The following is a 17,540-nucleotide window of genomic DNA, read 5'->3' as shown; positions in this document are numbered from 1 at the left end:
TGAAGGGCCGATTTATCTGTATGCGGGATGAAAAACCCGAGTTTCCGGGAGAAATAACCCAGCTACCTCCGTATGAGATTGGCTAACTTACCTTCGATTGAAAAAATCCACATAAAGATTCCTCCCGTCAATATGAATAGATGTTAACACGTCGGAACTTGCTGGTTGATACGGTTTCAGCATTTTTTAAGAATATTTGTTAATTAAAAAGGTTCTTAAAGATATTGGTGGTGCAGTTTTATTCATGTACTTTAGCATTCAGTTGCTTCACGATTCGAATTGATGTGGTATGCAAGCTGCAACCACCCTTTCTTCAGTAGATTTAGCAGTTCAAGTAGAGGGGAAAGTCAGGTGTCTGCGAATTGTCACTTGCAATGGAAACTACTTAAAAGGCCCATCAATATGACCTTGTACGACTTGGATAACGATTGTTCAGTCACCATCGGCAAATTCTGAAAAATAAAAATAATTCAATTGTAACACATTTTTATACAAAAGTTTGCAGCTTTGAACGCATTGGTTTTTTTAAAAATAAAATTTTGTTTTTGAATAAAAATGTGATTTATAAACAGAAATATAAAATGTAATTAAAATAGCTCTTTTTTAATACGTTTTCTTTAATGAAATGAAAACACATTCCATTTTATTCAAGGATACTCCAAAAAATATAGCGACCATACAGATATCTAGATTACCTAAGGATATCCTGAATCCTGGGTCTTCTTCATAAATTTTTGTGTGGCATTTAAGTAAAATGGCAGTAGAACGTTATTGGTTTGATGGGTGAAGCATATATGCTTTTCATATTCCCCTTTGTCTCAGGGCAATGAGATTAGCTGTGTTCATCTGAGCATAGAATTGACTTGGGTCTTTTGTATTTGTAGAATTCTGTTTCATTATACTCTGAAGCATGCTTGATCAGCGGGTTCGGATGATTGTTTGTTTGGTGAAGAACTTTTCTGCTAGATCATAAAGGAGGGATGTGATGTAGGCAGTGCCGGTGCCAGGTTATTTTGCGTCCTAGGCAAAGTTTACAAGTCCGCCCCTTATTTCCCAAGTTGGATATTTTTTAAAATGAAATTTTAAATATAAAAAAAATGAAAATTATTTTGGCATGCTTTATTAATAATATACAATATGCATAATATATGAAAATCAATTTTTGAGATCAACTTTGAGAAACTACGTTCTCCACTTGCTACTGAAAATGGAGGTGTCAGGAGAATTTTTAGTGCAACAAAAACGCTGGGTATGCAGTCACAAGCTTTTGCTGTACGATAAAGAATAGTACTTCTTGTGGTGGCATGGAAGTCTTCGAGCTATTGCATGAAATTCACTGCAGAGATCCTCTGCATCAATATCTTTATTAGCATTATGAGTCAAAACATTTTCGAGATTTTTGCAATCGTTTAGTAAATCAGCAGTTGTTTTTTCAGATAGTATATATATCATAAAGAAATCCAAATAGAACATTATGCTGCTGTAATTGTTGAAAACTCTCTTCAATTGACTGTATAGCCATATCCAAGACACAATAGTAAAATTCTATTTTGAACTTCTGCTGAGAATCTTGCAAAGCCTCATCTTGACATTCATATTCGAACTACCGTCTTTGTCTTCTCTTTCTTTCTATTTCAAAATTCGGTTGAATCTCCAGTTCTTTTGCAATTTCAACAGCATCAGTCAATTTTTTTTTCAAAACCCTTATCAGTTCTACATTCTAGAAGATATTCTTTGGTTACTTGTAGTTGAATTTTGGTAGCTTCGTAACTGAATTTAAATCAACCTCTTTTCTCTGTATCATTTTGCTTGAAATATTTACCTCATAAAAGATGTACCACGCGACAAGGGATACTATGAACTTAAATTTACAAATGGAATCAGCAAGGGCTTTTGCTTCATGTCGGGTAGTATTTCCAGTTGAATTATTTAATCTTGGGTCATAAAAAATTTGCATCAGTGCATCATATATACTGACAAGATGATACCTTAGTGGTTTTAAAGCGTCGATAAACTCTCCCATCTTGTGTTACTCAACGGTTTAATAGTCAAGTCCGAGATACAAGTAGAAAGAATTCGCCAACGATGAGTAGATGCAAAGAAATAGTTATAAATCTGTTGAACTAAAGTAAAGAAGCTGGTTGTATCTAAACAACACCTGGAAGCGTCATTGACTAAATTTAAAGAGTGTGAACTACAAGGAATAAAGAAGGCCCGAGGATTTATATCTAGAACTCTCTTTTGAACACCATTTTCTTTGGCATTCATATTCCGTTATCATATCCTTGACCACGGAGATTCTCGATCGGTAATTCCATTTGCCTTAGATGTTCAATTAAAGTTTCTGTTATGAATGAACATGTAGTTTCCTCTAGAGGAACAAATCCTAAAAAATGCTCTCTTACTATTACCTTAGGTTTGGACATCTCACTATCTGATGGAATGACAATATCAACAAAACGTACAGTCATTGTCAGCTGTTCAATATGACTAACGTCTGGAGTGCAATCCAAGATGACTGAATAATATTTTGCCGATTTTACATGGGATAAGATATTATTTTTTATAGCTTTTGCCAAGATTTGTATAAACTCATTTTGAATATCTTTTCTTAAATAACGGATCATTATTTCTTGACTTTTGACTCTACGTACATGCTCTTTCATTACAGGATCAAAGAGAGCTAAATATTCAACAAACTTCAAAAAATTACCGTTATTGGCAGTGTACAACTTTTCGTTAGTACCGCGAAATGCAAGATTTTGTGTGCCAAGTACTCTAATTAAAGCAATCAAACGTTCCAATATTTGACGTCAGCATTGTTCTTCTCTGATTGTTTGCTGATTGAAATTATCAAGAGTTGTTTCTGCGATTAATCGTAATTCAAGTTCTTTCCAAGTTTAATAGTTTTCTAAATGAGAAGTACTCGTCTCATTTAGAAAACCTCTTGTAGTGTAAAAAGGAAAATTTTCTTTTTTGTGAATCTTTGGGGAAATCGTATGACACAATCTGTTGTGGTCCATTTTGTACTAAGATTTATCGAAAATTATCGTTAAAATGAGAAGGTCAATCCGCGGGATCACTGTAATTTAATACAGGAACAGTAGTATCTTCTGGTTTGTCTTTGGTATCTTCGTTTTCTTTATTTTGCGCATCTGTTCTTGGATCGTTAATAAGAGTAACACAACATTCATCTTTTGTATCTTCGGCAAAAGAAAATTATCATGTTCATCTTTATTAGTTGTTTCTCTTGTGCAGAGATATTTCAAGAAAGAACCCTCTTGCTTCGCTAGTTCTTTAGCTTTTTCTGATTTTCTTTTCCGATACTGAGCTCCAGATGGTCGTTTTTTCTCAGCCAAAGTTAACTAAAAAATTATACTTTTATAAAAAACTTTCTTATAAAAATAAAAGTATTTTTAAAAAAGTCACAGACCTATTATTAATTAATTTATCGTTAATTCATTTTGGACACTAAAATTAACTCGAAAAATTAATAAATATTTTTAAAATTATTTTTGACAAATTAATTTTTAATAATTGATTATTGAAAATAAAATGAACTCACCTGATTCAATCGCTCGATACTTGGAACAACTTATGGAGATATTGAAACACGTTTCAATAACTCCATAATCCCCACTTTCTCCACACATTGTTTGGAAAATCCCCACATAAACTAAAATGTTTCTAATTGACATGAAACAAAATAAAATTGTCTTCCAGGTTAAATTAATAGGGCTATTTTTTATTTTCTTGTTTAATTAATTTGAAAATTTTCTGTTATAATTCATTTACAAAAAAAAGTTATAAAATACCGAAATTTAATATTTTAAAATGTTAACGTTTTAAAATATTTATCTTCATTGAATTTTAAATAGCGGTAAGTTGAAATCATTTAGGTAAGGAACAAAAAAGAACCAAGAGTTAAATAGTAAAATAGTGTGATGTGTGAGGGATATGGAAAAATAATCGATACCTAAATCATATATCACTGTATAATTTTGATATTTTAGTAAAGTATGAATAAAGCATAGCTTGAATTTTTGCGCCCCTTCATGACTTGCACCTTGGCGGTTGCCTAGTTTGCCTACATGGTAACGTCGGCCCTGGATGTAGGGAATGTTGACTTGTCTGTGAATCTGTGAATCTAATGAACTGTGGGGCGTCCAGAATCATTTTCAGGCACTTATTCTGTATCCACTGCAGTTTTTGATATTATAGGATGGTTCCATGCTGGAGATGCGTAAGTGATGCCTTGGCATATTACCATCCTGTATATGAGTAGTTCGTTCCAAGTATCCAGTTTGCTTCTTCTGTTGATCATGGGGTAGAATTGCGCGATTACTTTGGATGTCTTCGAGCTTATGTGTTTTATATGACTGGTGAATTGGAGTTTATTTTGTCAAGCATCACGCCGAGATATTTGACTTCATTCTGCCATGGAATCTTGACTCCTAGTAGGTGTATGTCCTCCTTGGTCTGGACCTTCTTTTTGGAGAACAGTATGGCTGAACTCTTCTGGGGATATGCTTGGATTCTCCAGTCCATCAGCCACTTCTCCAGTTTATGAATACTGCTTTGGAGTCTTCTGATAGCCAGTTTGGGGCTGAGAAATCTTGCTAATAAAGCAGTATCATCTGCATATAATGCAGTAATGGTTGAACTTGGGTTTTGAGGGATATCAGCTATGTATATAGAAAATAGCAGGGGGGCCAGAAGTGAGCCCTGCGGCACACCTGCTAGGATCTTGCATCTGTTTCATTTATTTTGATCTGCATGTATCTGTCTTTGAGGTATGTGTCAATTATTTTTATTACGTTAATTGGTATATTGAATTTTATGAGTTTGTAGAGAAGACTCTGATGCCATACCTTATCAAAAGCATTCACAGCATCTATAAAGACCGCAGCTGTGTGGAGATTCCAGTTGAAACTTTTTGTCATATATTCGACCAGTCGGTGTATTTGTTGTACAGTGCTATGGTTTTTTATGAATCCGAACTGCTCATTTGGAATAATACCTAATTTATCTACTTCTGATTGAAGCCTTGTAAGGACGATTTTTTCCGCAACCTTTCTGATAGTCTGTACCTTTCGGGGAGTTGAGAGTTCTTTCCAATCTTTTCGATTGGCGTGATATCCCATAACGTCTTTCAAGTTATGGGAAAATGCTTGGATCTGAGGACGGCATTGATTATGTTGACTAGATATGCAATGGCTTTTCTGGGGAGTAGTTTGATTATTCTGTTTGTGATTCCATCTGGACCTGGAGCCTTGTTGTTCAGATGGGTTATGATATTTGTAACTTCTACTGGAGAAGTGGGTGTGATAGGTTCTGAGTTATCCTTTTGTTGTCTTAAGACCTGCTTGACTCACCGGTGTATCTTGTAGATAAGATTGATGTTCAGATTTTCATAAGAGGGGTTACATTGAGTTTCCAAGCTGTCAATTAGAGCTTCGGCTTTTTCTTTATGTGTGAGCAATTCGTTTCTTGGTCTGTATTGGGGTGTAGGTTGGCATTTACTGCGGAGGGTTCTCAAGAATTTCCAGATGGAGTTGTCCTCTGGGTTTAGATTAGTCAGTGTGGTTTCCCAATCTTGGTTTCGATGTTTTTGCAGAGCTTCACGGACTTGTCTTTTTTTTTAAATTATTCAGAGTTGTTTTATCTTGTGGGGCTCGTGTATTATGGTACCTCTTTTCTGGCTTTGTTTTTTAATCTGATTTGGTCCATGATTTCCTCAGGGATCCGACCGCTAGGGTGAAAGACTGTGGCATTTAAGTAAAATGGCGGTGTGTGTGTGATTATAGTGCGATTAAGTAAAATAGAGTATAATTAATAAATTAGTGCGAATTATATCTTCACCAATGAAAATTTATTTACGGTCAAATTATTATTTTATTTTATTTATTTATTTATTTTTTTTTTGGTTTATCATATTTTTTAGACTGACTGGACATCTTAGGCTAGACCCGGAGATTTCCCCAACCCTAGTGGGATGCCATTTCATTAGATAAACATAATGTTTTGCAAATATTTGTGCTGTGGGAGGTAAAAGGGCAGAGGATCTTGGTGAATAATAATAGTGGATAGGAAGTTGAAGTTCAAGCAACATATTACAGTAATAGTTTAAAACCACACAAAGAAGTGCTATTAGAAAAGAACATTGACAAATAAAAACGTGATCAATCCATTGTATAACTTTGATTAGCTCTTATCTGAATTACTGTGCATAGATTTTTTTCCCACTGGTGATGAACAGGGTTAAGCATTATATAAAGCAGTATCAAGTTTGTTATAAAGAACATAATATTGCAAAGCTTGATAAATATGCGGAGGATGGATATGACAGATATGATTTTCATTGCCTGCTGTGCGACCACTACTTATTTGGAGGCATGACGCGTCTTGGGAAAATAGCATTTTTAGTCTCTAGAGCAGGATTTCCAGATTATCGGTTGTGTTAATGTATGGAATCACTTATGACCTTTGAGTAGGATACACACGCGCGCGCACACACAAATTGTTCAGAGGTGCTTATCATATAGATAGAAAGTTGAGGTTCAAGGAACATATTGCAGTGATAGTTAAAACCTTATCTTCAAACTTAGTAGGTAAGTTTTGAAGATAAGGGGGTGGGGGAAGGTGATAAGAACAACAGGCCACACCTGTAAGTTCTAGGTAAATGGGAGATATGGATTTTTTGCATGGAATGGTAGGTGAGCGGAATGCGTTGATAGTAATTTATTAGCGCTCTGATTTGTTTTGTACACTTATTTGCAATAATCATATACTAGATCAGTGGTTCCCAACTTTTTCCATGTATACGATTATTGCAAATAAGTGTACAAAACAAATTAGGGCGCTGATAAATTACTATCAACGCATTCCGCTCACCTACCATTCCATGCAAAAAAAATCCATATCTCCCATATTCACCATACACATAGAACTTACAGGTGTAGCCTGTTGTGCTTATCACCCCCCCCCTTATCTTCAGAACTTACCTACTAAGTTTGAAGATAAGCTTTTAGTGCAGTAATTTTCCTTTCCCAACTCATTACCTCATTTCTATAAATTGTACCCCTTGTTTTTAAAATAGCTGTTTTTAAATTCTAACACTTTTGTTCAGTGTCTATCTTAATGTAAAATAGTGGAAATGAGGTAATGAGTTGGGAAAGGAAAATTACTGCACTAAAAGTACAAGCCACAGATTTAATGTTACGATATTCAAACCAATTTTAACTTATGGATCTGAGAGCTGGGTCAGAAGTAAAACACTTGACCATAGACTAGAGACCGCAGATATGAGAGTCCTGAGAAAGATGAGAGGCGTGAACAGATGGCATCAATGGCAATATCATATTAAAAATGAGGATATTAGGAAAGAACTTGACATTGTCAGCATCCAGGAATGCGTTAGCAGAGCTAATCTCAGATGGTATGGTCACTTAAATAGAATGGGAGAGGAAAGATTAGCAAAACAAGTGTTCTCTGCCAGGTTGGCAGGAAAAAGACCCAGAGGAAGACCAAGATATAGGTGGATTGATACGGTACAAAGTGCCTTAGAGGATAGAAATATAAGATCTGATAATGTTGGAGTCTTGACAAGTAACAGACTGATTTGGAGGAAAATTGTAGATAGGAAGTTAGTAATGATGTAATTTTTTCATGTAGTACTATCATATCCTGTACACCCCTTGAGGGTACATGGCAGGAATTTGATGATGATATTCGTAACACAGAAATAAGTATAGCTTCATGTTAAATATTGATAATGATGATCAAGTATTTTAACAACTTTTGATTTGTTATTATTAATAATATTTATTTGTATTATCTGAAAAGTCTGTAATAATTGGTATACAGATCACTAGCCGATTGAAACATTGTTGGTGAGATCGTTGAGCTTGCTTTGATGCACTTAGTTTCTTGAAATCAGGCTCAAAAGATGCAAGATACAGTCTTAAATCCGGAGTTGCGGTACTTATTTTTTATGAAAGAAAAAGCTCTCTCCACTAGTTCCGTATTAATAAATGGCAAGAGGTTTTGAAGCGTCTCCATTAGCGGTGATTCAAACTTAACATTTATTGTTCCATAAACAACCTTTTTGCATTTTGTTTGCTTTACTTGTTTTTTCCACCATTACTGATTATTTTTCGTGACCCCTGAACGTGCCAGCACATACCCCGGGGTTACGCGTACCACCGGTTGCGAAAAAGTCATTGTTTTGTGTTGATATTTTGTGGACTCCCTCAAGGAGAGCTCCAACGTGCTTATTTCTGTTCTTCCTGCCTCCCCCCAATCTACTTTATTTTTATTTTATATTTCCTTAAGGAGTGTTATGTCAATGTTATTCTAGTGATGCGAAAGGCGGAATTCTATCGTTGGACCAGCTGTGATTGTACGGATTCAGTGTCGACATCTGCACGTCACAAGCAGTGATAACTATGTGAGACGGATGAGATGGCCTAGTGTGCCCTGTAGGATTATTTCGCAATACGGTTATGTATTGCAATGGCTGTTTTCTTATTTCTTCATGTCACGCTGAATCACCAACATTATTGCAAATTCATGTACCATCTGTTCTCTTCATCTTTACACGTAAACACCGCCTTTCACTGGTATGCAAAGTTCGAACTTTTTTACTGTGCGATTTAATAGAACATACTTAGTAGTACTTTAGCATTCCGTTGTTTAAGCTGGCTCTTATCCTTGAAACCAGCATCTCGAGATTTCATACTGCTAGTGATTTCGACTTAACTCGGTAATCTGTATGCAGTTTCGTCTTTACACGATTTTTGCATGTTGAACTCGTTAGCTTTCTGTTCTCACTATTTGATTGAATTACGGATTTTCTATATAAGCTGTGAAGCAGCCAGATGTCGCTACATTCGAGATCATCTTTCTTTTAAATAGGAAAACAACGATCAATTGGGGGGAATGAGAAAAAATTTAAGTGGCGTATGAAGTTCCATGTCATCTGAACTAATTGGATCATTGGATCATTCGAGACTAGTCAAGGGGTTTCTGCCAGTGGTGTAATCAAAATTCGTGGTATATAGCCTTCGTTCCTTTTTCTAGCCCAGACAAGGAAATGTTCTTCTGACTGCTTGTTTTAGATAGAAGATAAATTTCGTCGCTCTTATATCCTACAATTATCCAGGCTTATTGGACGCATGAAGTAGATTTGAAAAAGAACCAGCATCATTTGCACCACTCTGAAAAGTAATCCTTGCTCCACCCAAGGTACTACTGTGCTATGGGACTGGGATTATTTAAAAACAAAAAACAAAACAAAAAAAAAACCTGCCATTTACTTAAAAAGACTAGGATTAGAATGTGCTAGCGCGCGAAGAACGAATATCGTTTTTTTTTTAACTGAATATTAATCGTCAAATTTCAGATGTATTTGGGAAATTAAAAAACATTCACGCATGATGCTTGAAATAGCCGCATGCTATAAGTAGTTTAATATAAAGAAATTTCAGTTTAGGAAATGATAGATTTAGAAAACACTTAATTCAAAGATGTACATTGCTTTCCAACCGGAATCGCTTAGTAAATGATTTACAGTGAGATGTAGTTCCAAGTTGGAAACGAATTATCCGTAATCAGTACCGTTGACAGGGTGTAGCATAGAGGCAGCCTGCCTCACGGCGTGGCTTAATAAGGGCGATCGTTCAGCCATATTGCGGTAGGCGCCGTCGTAGTAAGTGCGGAAAGAAGTTCTTCCACGCTTAAACTGATTAAAAATTATTTGCAAACAGCAATGACCCAAGAAAGATTGATTGGCCTAGCAACTATATCAATGGAGGCGGACATACATTATAATTTAAATTTAGAAGAGCTTATAAATAGTTTCATTGTGCGATATCCCCGTAGAGCAGTGTTTCTCAAGCTTCGGATATCTGCGTACCCCTTCTTAAATTTTCATTATTACCAAGTACCCCCTTATCAAAATAATAAATAAATAAATAAAGTATATTTCATTGTACATGTCTATTTTATTTGAATTTATATGTTCATGTAAAAAAATTATTTATTTTTAATAGAACAAAATTTGGAATAGGTTCCTCTTCATTTCCCATTCATGAAAATCCACATTTCAAGTTATTCATATCATACTTACGAAGATTTTCTTCTTCTTCCTAGTTGGTTCTCTAGAGATGTCAGACGACATACCCTTGTCAATTTCATTTGATCCAGATGCAGTATCAATTTTCTTGTTGCTTACAGCTACTTGTATTTGCTATATTGCTCTCTTTTGTGGGTTTTATAAATCCAGTCTTAAACCAGTGATCCATACTTAAGAATTTGAAAGCTAAATAACTCACACTTTTTTCACAAAATTAAAGCTAAAAAATTGTGGTCCAGATATATGCGGGGATTTTCGGAAACTAAAGTTTTCAGGAAAAAAAAACTGAAAATGGTGTGACTTACCAAGCAGCTTGTATTCGCTATCGCTACTTTTGACATCGAGAACAGTTTCCTTGTGTGCATCGTCAAAGTCATGTACCCAAATAGCTTCATCTTTCCCATTATTTCAAGCAAAAATTAGCAGTAATTTACAAGACTTGAGGCACGTAATGAACAATCCTTCACAAATGTCTAATGAGAAGTAAAAGCAGAGCGCAAAACAGACAGCAATGGTAAGCCAGTAAAGATAGAGCAGAAGAAGTGCATATGATTGGTGCGGTATTAACAAAAAATCGCGCGAACAAAAGACAAAGGCAAGCCAACTGTTGAGTTGAAATGCTAGTTCACTTCAACCGAATTCTATAATATCTGAAACACATGCACTATATATTTCTTAGTTTTAACACGTTCACAACGGGGGTGGTGTCAAGCAAAGCCATATGTTGCACCGGTAACATATGATTTTGCTTGAGTATATACAACAGTTTCTGTTGGAGAGAAGATTCATTGGTTAGTGGCGCTTTTATCCCAGTTGTGTCTAATTGCACTATCTGTTGAGAAATATATTACGGACTGCAGATGTCTCTGTACCTTATTCACTGATACAATAAAACTACTTATTTTTCTTGTGTCTTCAGTATAGTGACGCTGTTGGGGTGGGCGTGTTGTTTTCCACAGGGAGCGAGTTACTATCGCCAGGATGTGAATCGTGGCGATAGTAACTCGCAATCTGAGTAGGAGAATTCATACATAATATATAATTTATTGAGAAATATATACGTTTAAAATAATTCATTTTTTCTTAATAATGATTCCATGCGTTAATGATGCATAGCCGAAAATTGCCACGTACCCTTTGAAGACCTTTCGTGAACCCCCCGGGGGTACGCGTACCACACTTTGAGAAACACTGCCGTAGAGCAAACATTTAATTAATATTATTATGTAATCGTTTTGCATTAATAAATGATTATATATTGATTATAATGATTATAATCCATCAGGGGTGATATTTAATTGTTTTTCTCAGGGCGCGATCTAATCTGGCGACGGCCCTGTCTGTAATCATGGATGTTTTCGTTAATTATCATCCGAAATGGTTCTTCATACCATTAGCTTGAATAATACGTGTTCGTGTAGTGAGTTGCTTTCGTGAGATCCGTATGCGTACTGATATCTTAACACAGTTGATCCTTAAACTGCGCGAATCCCACTTATACGCGGATTTTTTTTCAATAAATATATTGGAAAATTTTTTGGAGATTTGCGACAATTTGGAAAAATGAACATTGTAGCTTAGAAATACCGAAAAAATTATGAAAAATATATATCATGAATGTATAAAATATATGTAGATATTAGTCTATTTTGTCATTTGCTGCCATTAAATATACACAAATCTATCATAAAAAGTTAACATTTATCAAAACTTACGTACGCAAACACTTACAGACCGAACATGGCGCCATTCGCTGTCGAGAGAAATGTAAACAAACGTATTTATCCAGTTAAATCATAACTGCATAAAATTAACTGTTTTTCATTAATTAAATTAAATTAATTAGCATAAAAATATAAAAAATAACGATTCATTCATTAGTGTATAGCTAGGCTACCACAAAGGCTTCTTCATTAGCAATGCATGAATCATTACACCTGTAAATAAATATGAATTGCTTTTTCACATTATCTTTTCATTTTCGATGTCTAGTGTTAGTATAGTATGTACAGTGTTGTCTTGTTCTTTGAGGAGTCTAACATATTTCCATGTACTATTTGAACTGCTTTGGCTATGTCGATGTTTTTGTTCGTATAGAGTTGTTCAGGATTATGGTTTATTGTTTTCAAGGCTGCTGTAATTGCTGGACAGGTGAAAATGTGAGTGGGTGTCAGTGGCGCACCCAAAGGGGTGGCCAAGGGGCCCTGCTCCCCCCCCCCAAAGAAAAAGGGAAAAAATACTAGAAAATTGTCCAAAAAATCTTTACCTAATTAAAATTCATTTTTTTATTTATGTTGTGTCGTGGTGTCTTCTATTTCTATACTACTTACGAATTAGCGATCATTGCAGATACTCAGTCATAGGGTCGTATGCGATGCGTAATGTGTATTCTGAAATCGTCTACTCAACCCCCCCCCCCCACCCCTAAAATTAAATCCTTAGTGCGCCACGGTACTAGAAGCTATGAAATATGCAAGAACTGTCCAGGAGTCGAACTAACACCTGCCCATATCTATTCTTGCCCAGTAATTGCCGCTGCTCTACAGAAAATTGACAATAACCCTACAGCAAAGCTCTACTCCATCAAAGTTCAACAGATTGATAAAGCAATTCTACAGGCCCACGATCATATTTAGAAGCACTTCATTGGACTCGACAACAACAATCATCCGTATTGATCTTCATTCCTCTAAGATTTCCTGTTCGGAGTCTTGCTATCGTCGTGAAGGTCTTTCTGTCAACATTAATTTCGGGAATTTGGTGTTGTATTCCTGATTTTAGTGGAATTAGTTTAGATTTTACTAGTGCGTTAGCATCAGCAAGAGTTGTGTCAGTTTCTTGGTTGAGTTCTCTGGCCTCTTTTGCTAACTTTATTAACTGCGTCATTGTAATCAATCTACATTAGCAGGAATCTATTGTAAAATGCAACTTTTTCCCAAACACTTTAGTTGGTTTAAGAGGTCATGGATATCTTGGGTATTGTCATTTTTTGATTGCCTCCATAGCTCATCTTGAATCGCTGTAAATTATAATTCCTCTGATTTGTTGAGACGATGATAATTTTAAGTAGGCTTCGAGCGCTTTATTTATTGCATAGAGTTCACTGGTAAAATTGTGTACAATATTTTGTAACTTATAAGACAATATTGATGTATATACTGACAGACGGACGATGTAAAATCACGGTATTGATAAATACAGTACAGTACTGTAAATGTATTTTCTCTTCCTTATGATTTTCTTAACAACATTTCTTTTCTCTAGCTTACTTTATTGTAAGAATACAGTACATAATATATATAACATACAAAATATGTGCTAATCGACTGTTTATATTATCAGTAAGGCTTCCGGTCAACAGTTGGCTATTAGTAAAGTTTTTTGGGAGTCAAAAGTTGTACGCGGATTTTCGACTGCGTGCCCCTAACCCTCTCGTTGTTCAAGGGTCAACTGTATTTTTCTGTAGAATTTAAAAGATTTACATCAAAAGTGAATAGACCAGTCTACCCATTATAAATTGTTAAACCAGCTATAAAATTTTCTCTTTGATGTGGGGGAACAGCATCGTGTGGAAATATGAATTACAGGTTTGACCTTGATACAGGGGGATAGTCAACTTCTGGTTGCTGTGCTGCTTCATACCATTACTGTTACTAGATGTTTTCTTGTTTGGATTGGGCGATTTGGTCGCGTTCCCAATCATACCGATTAAATATTAGCGCCTCCATAGCGCAATTGGAAGAACGACGGTACATTGTGCCCTTCGATTGGAATAGGCTTAAGTTCGATTCTCGTCACGACGGGAGGAATCTTTATTTGGACGATTTCAATCGAAGGTGAGTTAGCTGATCTCATACGGAGGTAGCAGGGTTTTTTCTCCCGGAAACTCGGGTTTTTCATCCCGCATACAGACAAATTGGCCCTTCAGAACACACGCAATTTACAGACAAAAAATACTAGTTGTGGTGGAGGTGGGCGGTAGATGGCGTTGATGGAGATGATTCGTAGTAGAGGTGTTCGGTGTAGTGGTTGAGACATTTGTAGGTCCTCCCGCGATGAGTCTTCGGACTCCTTGGAGGTATCAGGAATAATAATAATAATAATATATGATAGCGAGTGCTGTTGTAAATACAAACGTCCATTGAATTTAGCTGAGATGCCTCCGGCAGTGGTTAGAATATAGAGATTTCTCAAAGACCAGAGCATGTCGTTTATGTTATGTGATTTCATACAGTTGATTGTAAATGGCGATAAACTGTTAGCACTACACCAATGCTGTTATTCCTTTAACGGAATATTCTATTGCGGTTCGAATACGAATTATTGGCTATGCAAAGCATTCATCATAATTGTCATCGTTTCTGAACATATTGGTTTGTGTGTGTGTGTGTGTGTGTGTGTGTGTGTGTGTGTGTGTGTGTGTGTGTGTGTCAAAATGGGTAATGCATTCCTTCCTCCAATTATCACTAAAATTCTTTCTTAAGCTGGCAACAGAACAGGCAGACACATTTCCTGATATTATCGAAAGCCTTTTTCTTATACCCAACATTAACTTAACAGATTTAACTTTTGTTAGGTTTTTAGGTTTAGCTTTAAGAATGAGGTATTCTGGGTTTAAAAACGAATTTCTCACGAAAATTTCAGTTCATATATATATATAAATAATTATTATTTCGAAAAATCGAATAAGGATCCATCATGTCTTGTATTAGTAGTGTAGACATTATTATAGTCCAGAACGTTACATGAACTGAAGCAAGATATTGGTGGGATTTAGTATTTTATTATAATTGACAATTGGCATTTATGTCTTTAGGGGTGAAGCAAAATGCTTTTCATATTCTCCGCTATCTGTTGTGGTTACAGTGAGGGTAAAATTTATGAGCAGTTTGCTCGCCCTGAATGGGCGTGGAGATTATGCATCGCTATGGGATGCTAATATAGCTTTTGGTCTTCTATATTTGAATATGTCCGTTGGATCGTATGCTGCAGCTTGCTGAACCAAATTGTTGGGATATGTGGTCGTCTTTAGGAAAAACTTGGTTGCTAAGGATTGTAGAAAAGCGAAAATATAGGGAATATTTGTGTCTTTGTGGAGTTGATTGTTTCTAACATACCACGGGGCGTTCAGAATCATTCTCAAGTACTTGTTCTGCACTCGCTGTATTTTGATAATGTTAGCATTAGAGGTGTGGCTCCAGGCCGAAGAGGCATAGGTGATTATAGGACGAATCGTCATCTGGTGTAGTTGCAATTTGATTCTGTTGCTGAGCTTGCTATTTCTATTAATTAGCAGATAGATCTGAGCTATGGCTTTAGATGCCTTTGTGCACGCAGACTTGGTGTGCTGATTGAAAGATAGCTTTTTGTCGAGAATTACGCCCAGGTAATTTGTTTCTGTCTGCCAGGGAATTTTAGTATTGAATAGTAACACATCTCCTACAGGAGACATTGGCCTTTTTGAGAAAAGAAAGGCTGAGCTTTTCTGGGGGTTGACTTCCAATCTCCACTTAGAGAACCAACCCTCCAGCTTTAGAATGTTTCTTGACGCTTTCTGGTAATGAAATGGGGTCTGAGAGATCTGGTTAGTATTGCCGTATCGTCTGCATACAGGGCCAAAATGGAAGTCATCAGATTGTGTGGGATGTCTGACATGTATATAGAGAACAGCAATGGAGCCAGTAGAGATCCCTGCTGCACTCCAGCAAAGATGTGGTGCCGGGAGAATGTAGAGCCGTTGGTTTTTACTTGCATTGATCTATTCTGAAGATATGAATGGATTAAATGAACCATTTTTAGTGAGGTACCGGCTGAGATAAGTTTGTGCAGGAGTCCAAAATGCCAGATTTTGTCAAATGCTTTGGATAAGTCTAGGAAAACAGCGCCTGTGCACTGGTGCCAGTTGTAGCTGGTGGTGATGTATTCGACAATCCTGTGGATTTGCTGGGTAGTACTATGGTGTTGCCTAAAACGAAAATGTTCTTTAGGGAGGATGTTTAGGTCATTTACTGAGGTTTGGAGTCGTGAGAGGATGACCTTCTCTGCAACCTTACCCAGATTTGAGATGAGACTGATTGGACGATAATTTTTGCGGTAGGTGTGGGTCTTTGCCTGGCTTATGTATAGGAATTACGTCAGCCAGTTTCCAGGTGGAAGGAAAATAGCGAAATCTTAAAATTGCATTTATTATACTGGTCAGGTGCGCTACTGCTTTTTGGGGCAGAAGTTTAACCACCTGATTAGTAATGCCATCTGGCCCAGGAGCTTTTTTGTTCTTTAATTTTTTAATAATGTCATATATCTCATCAGGTCATGTTGGTGCAATATGGTCAGTGCTGGTGATAGGAAGTTTGAGCGAGTGTCTGACCTTGCTGTGAATCTCGTATATGTGGTCAAAGTCAAGGTTTCCATACGAAGGCCTGCATTGCTCCTCTAAGTTGTATGCTATAACTTGCTTTGTCTACATCTGTGTGAGCAAGGCCCTGGTCAGAGAATATTGGGGGAAGGGATCTGTCTTTGTTTTTGATATTTTTCAGTAGTTCCCAGATGGAGTGATCAGTAGGTGAAATGGAGGATAACTTTTCATCCTATACTTGGTCTCTATGAGCTTTGAGTGCATCTCCTACTGTCCCATTTAATCTGTTTAGATTTCTTTTATCTTGTGGTGCACACGTGTTACGGAATCTTTTCCTAGCTCTGTTTTTGTCTCTGATCAAGTTCACGATGTCCTCAGGCAAACGATTTGTAGGAGGAAGCTACCCTTATAGCAAAATTAATTTGTTGTGTGAGGTTTGTAACTGCAGTTTCTACTTCTTTTGTGCGTATGTGAGGAACAGGTCCAATATAATCCTTGAGTGCTGCTGACAGTGTTTCCCATGCAATGTAGGAGTGAGAAGGAGGACACAGGTATTCTTGATTTCCCAGCTGTAGTAGAATTGGATTGTGATCGGATGATAGTTCATCCATAGATATGATGCTGTATTGAAGTTTAATATCCTGCAGGATAGCTATATCCAGGATGTCAGCAGTGCCGAACGTACTGAGATAAGTTGGTTCGGTGGGGCCTGCCACAACAGCGTTGCTTGATCCTAAGTAATTGGAAAGGATGCAACCATTCTTGTTTGTGGTTGTACAATTCCATGCAGGATGCTTGGAATTCAGATCCCTGGCAATAATGGTGGGCTTTCTGATGCATAAGATGGCATTTAGATCAGAGTGAAGTAGAGATTTTTGGGGAGGGTTGTAAGCTGAGTAGATTTTCAGTTTGCCAGTGGAGCTGGTGACTACTTCCACTCCTGTGATCTCAAGGTTAGTGGTTGAAGGACAGAGTGGTGCTTTATGTAGTTTTTAATGAAGATGGCAGTGCCGCCGCCTCTGTAGAGTAGTCTGTCATTTCTGTATAGGT

General features: G+C 36.6%; 3 protein-coding genes across 3 annotated transcripts in view; 1 reads left to right on the top strand and 2 right to left on the bottom strand.

The window, feature by feature from the left end:
• The window catches only part of LOC150099377 (glutamate receptor ionotropic, kainate 2-like), a 133,413-nt gene extending 131,390 nt beyond the window's left edge, over positions 1-2,023 (bottom strand). Inside the window, exon 1 of the mRNA XM_090404336.1 lies at positions 1,823-2,023. Within this exon, the coding sequence (XP_090260462.1) occupies positions 1,823-2,023 (201 nt within the window). The remainder of the gene's footprint in view (positions 1-1,822) is intronic.
• Positions 1-17,540, top strand: part of Sms (spermine synthase) — a 250,094-nt gene that overhangs the window by 31,220 nt on the left and 201,334 nt on the right. The window lies entirely within an intron of this gene.
• On the bottom strand, positions 2,265-2,666 carry LOC150099376 (zinc finger MYM-type protein 1-like). The gene has a single exon (XM_090404335.1). The coding sequence runs from the start codon at positions 2,664-2,666 to the stop codon at positions 2,265-2,267; it is 402 nt and encodes a 133-aa protein (XP_090260461.1).

This window comes from Typopeltis vanoorti, chromosome 14, assembly GCF_054136105.1.
Source record: "Typopeltis vanoorti isolate ZY-2024b chromosome 14, IOZ_Tvanoo_1.0, whole genome shotgun sequence".
NCBI classification, from domain to species: Eukaryota; Metazoa; Arthropoda; class Arachnida; order Uropygi; family Thelyphonidae; genus Typopeltis; species Typopeltis vanoorti.
This window is presented reverse-complemented; position numbering and strand designations above follow the sequence as displayed.

Bases quoted from the DNA above. Each gene is read 5' to 3' on its own strand.
- LOC150099376 (XM_090404335.1), bottom strand. From the start codon at position 2,666: ATGAAAGAGCATGTACGTAGAGTCAAAAGTCAAGAAATAATGATCCGT.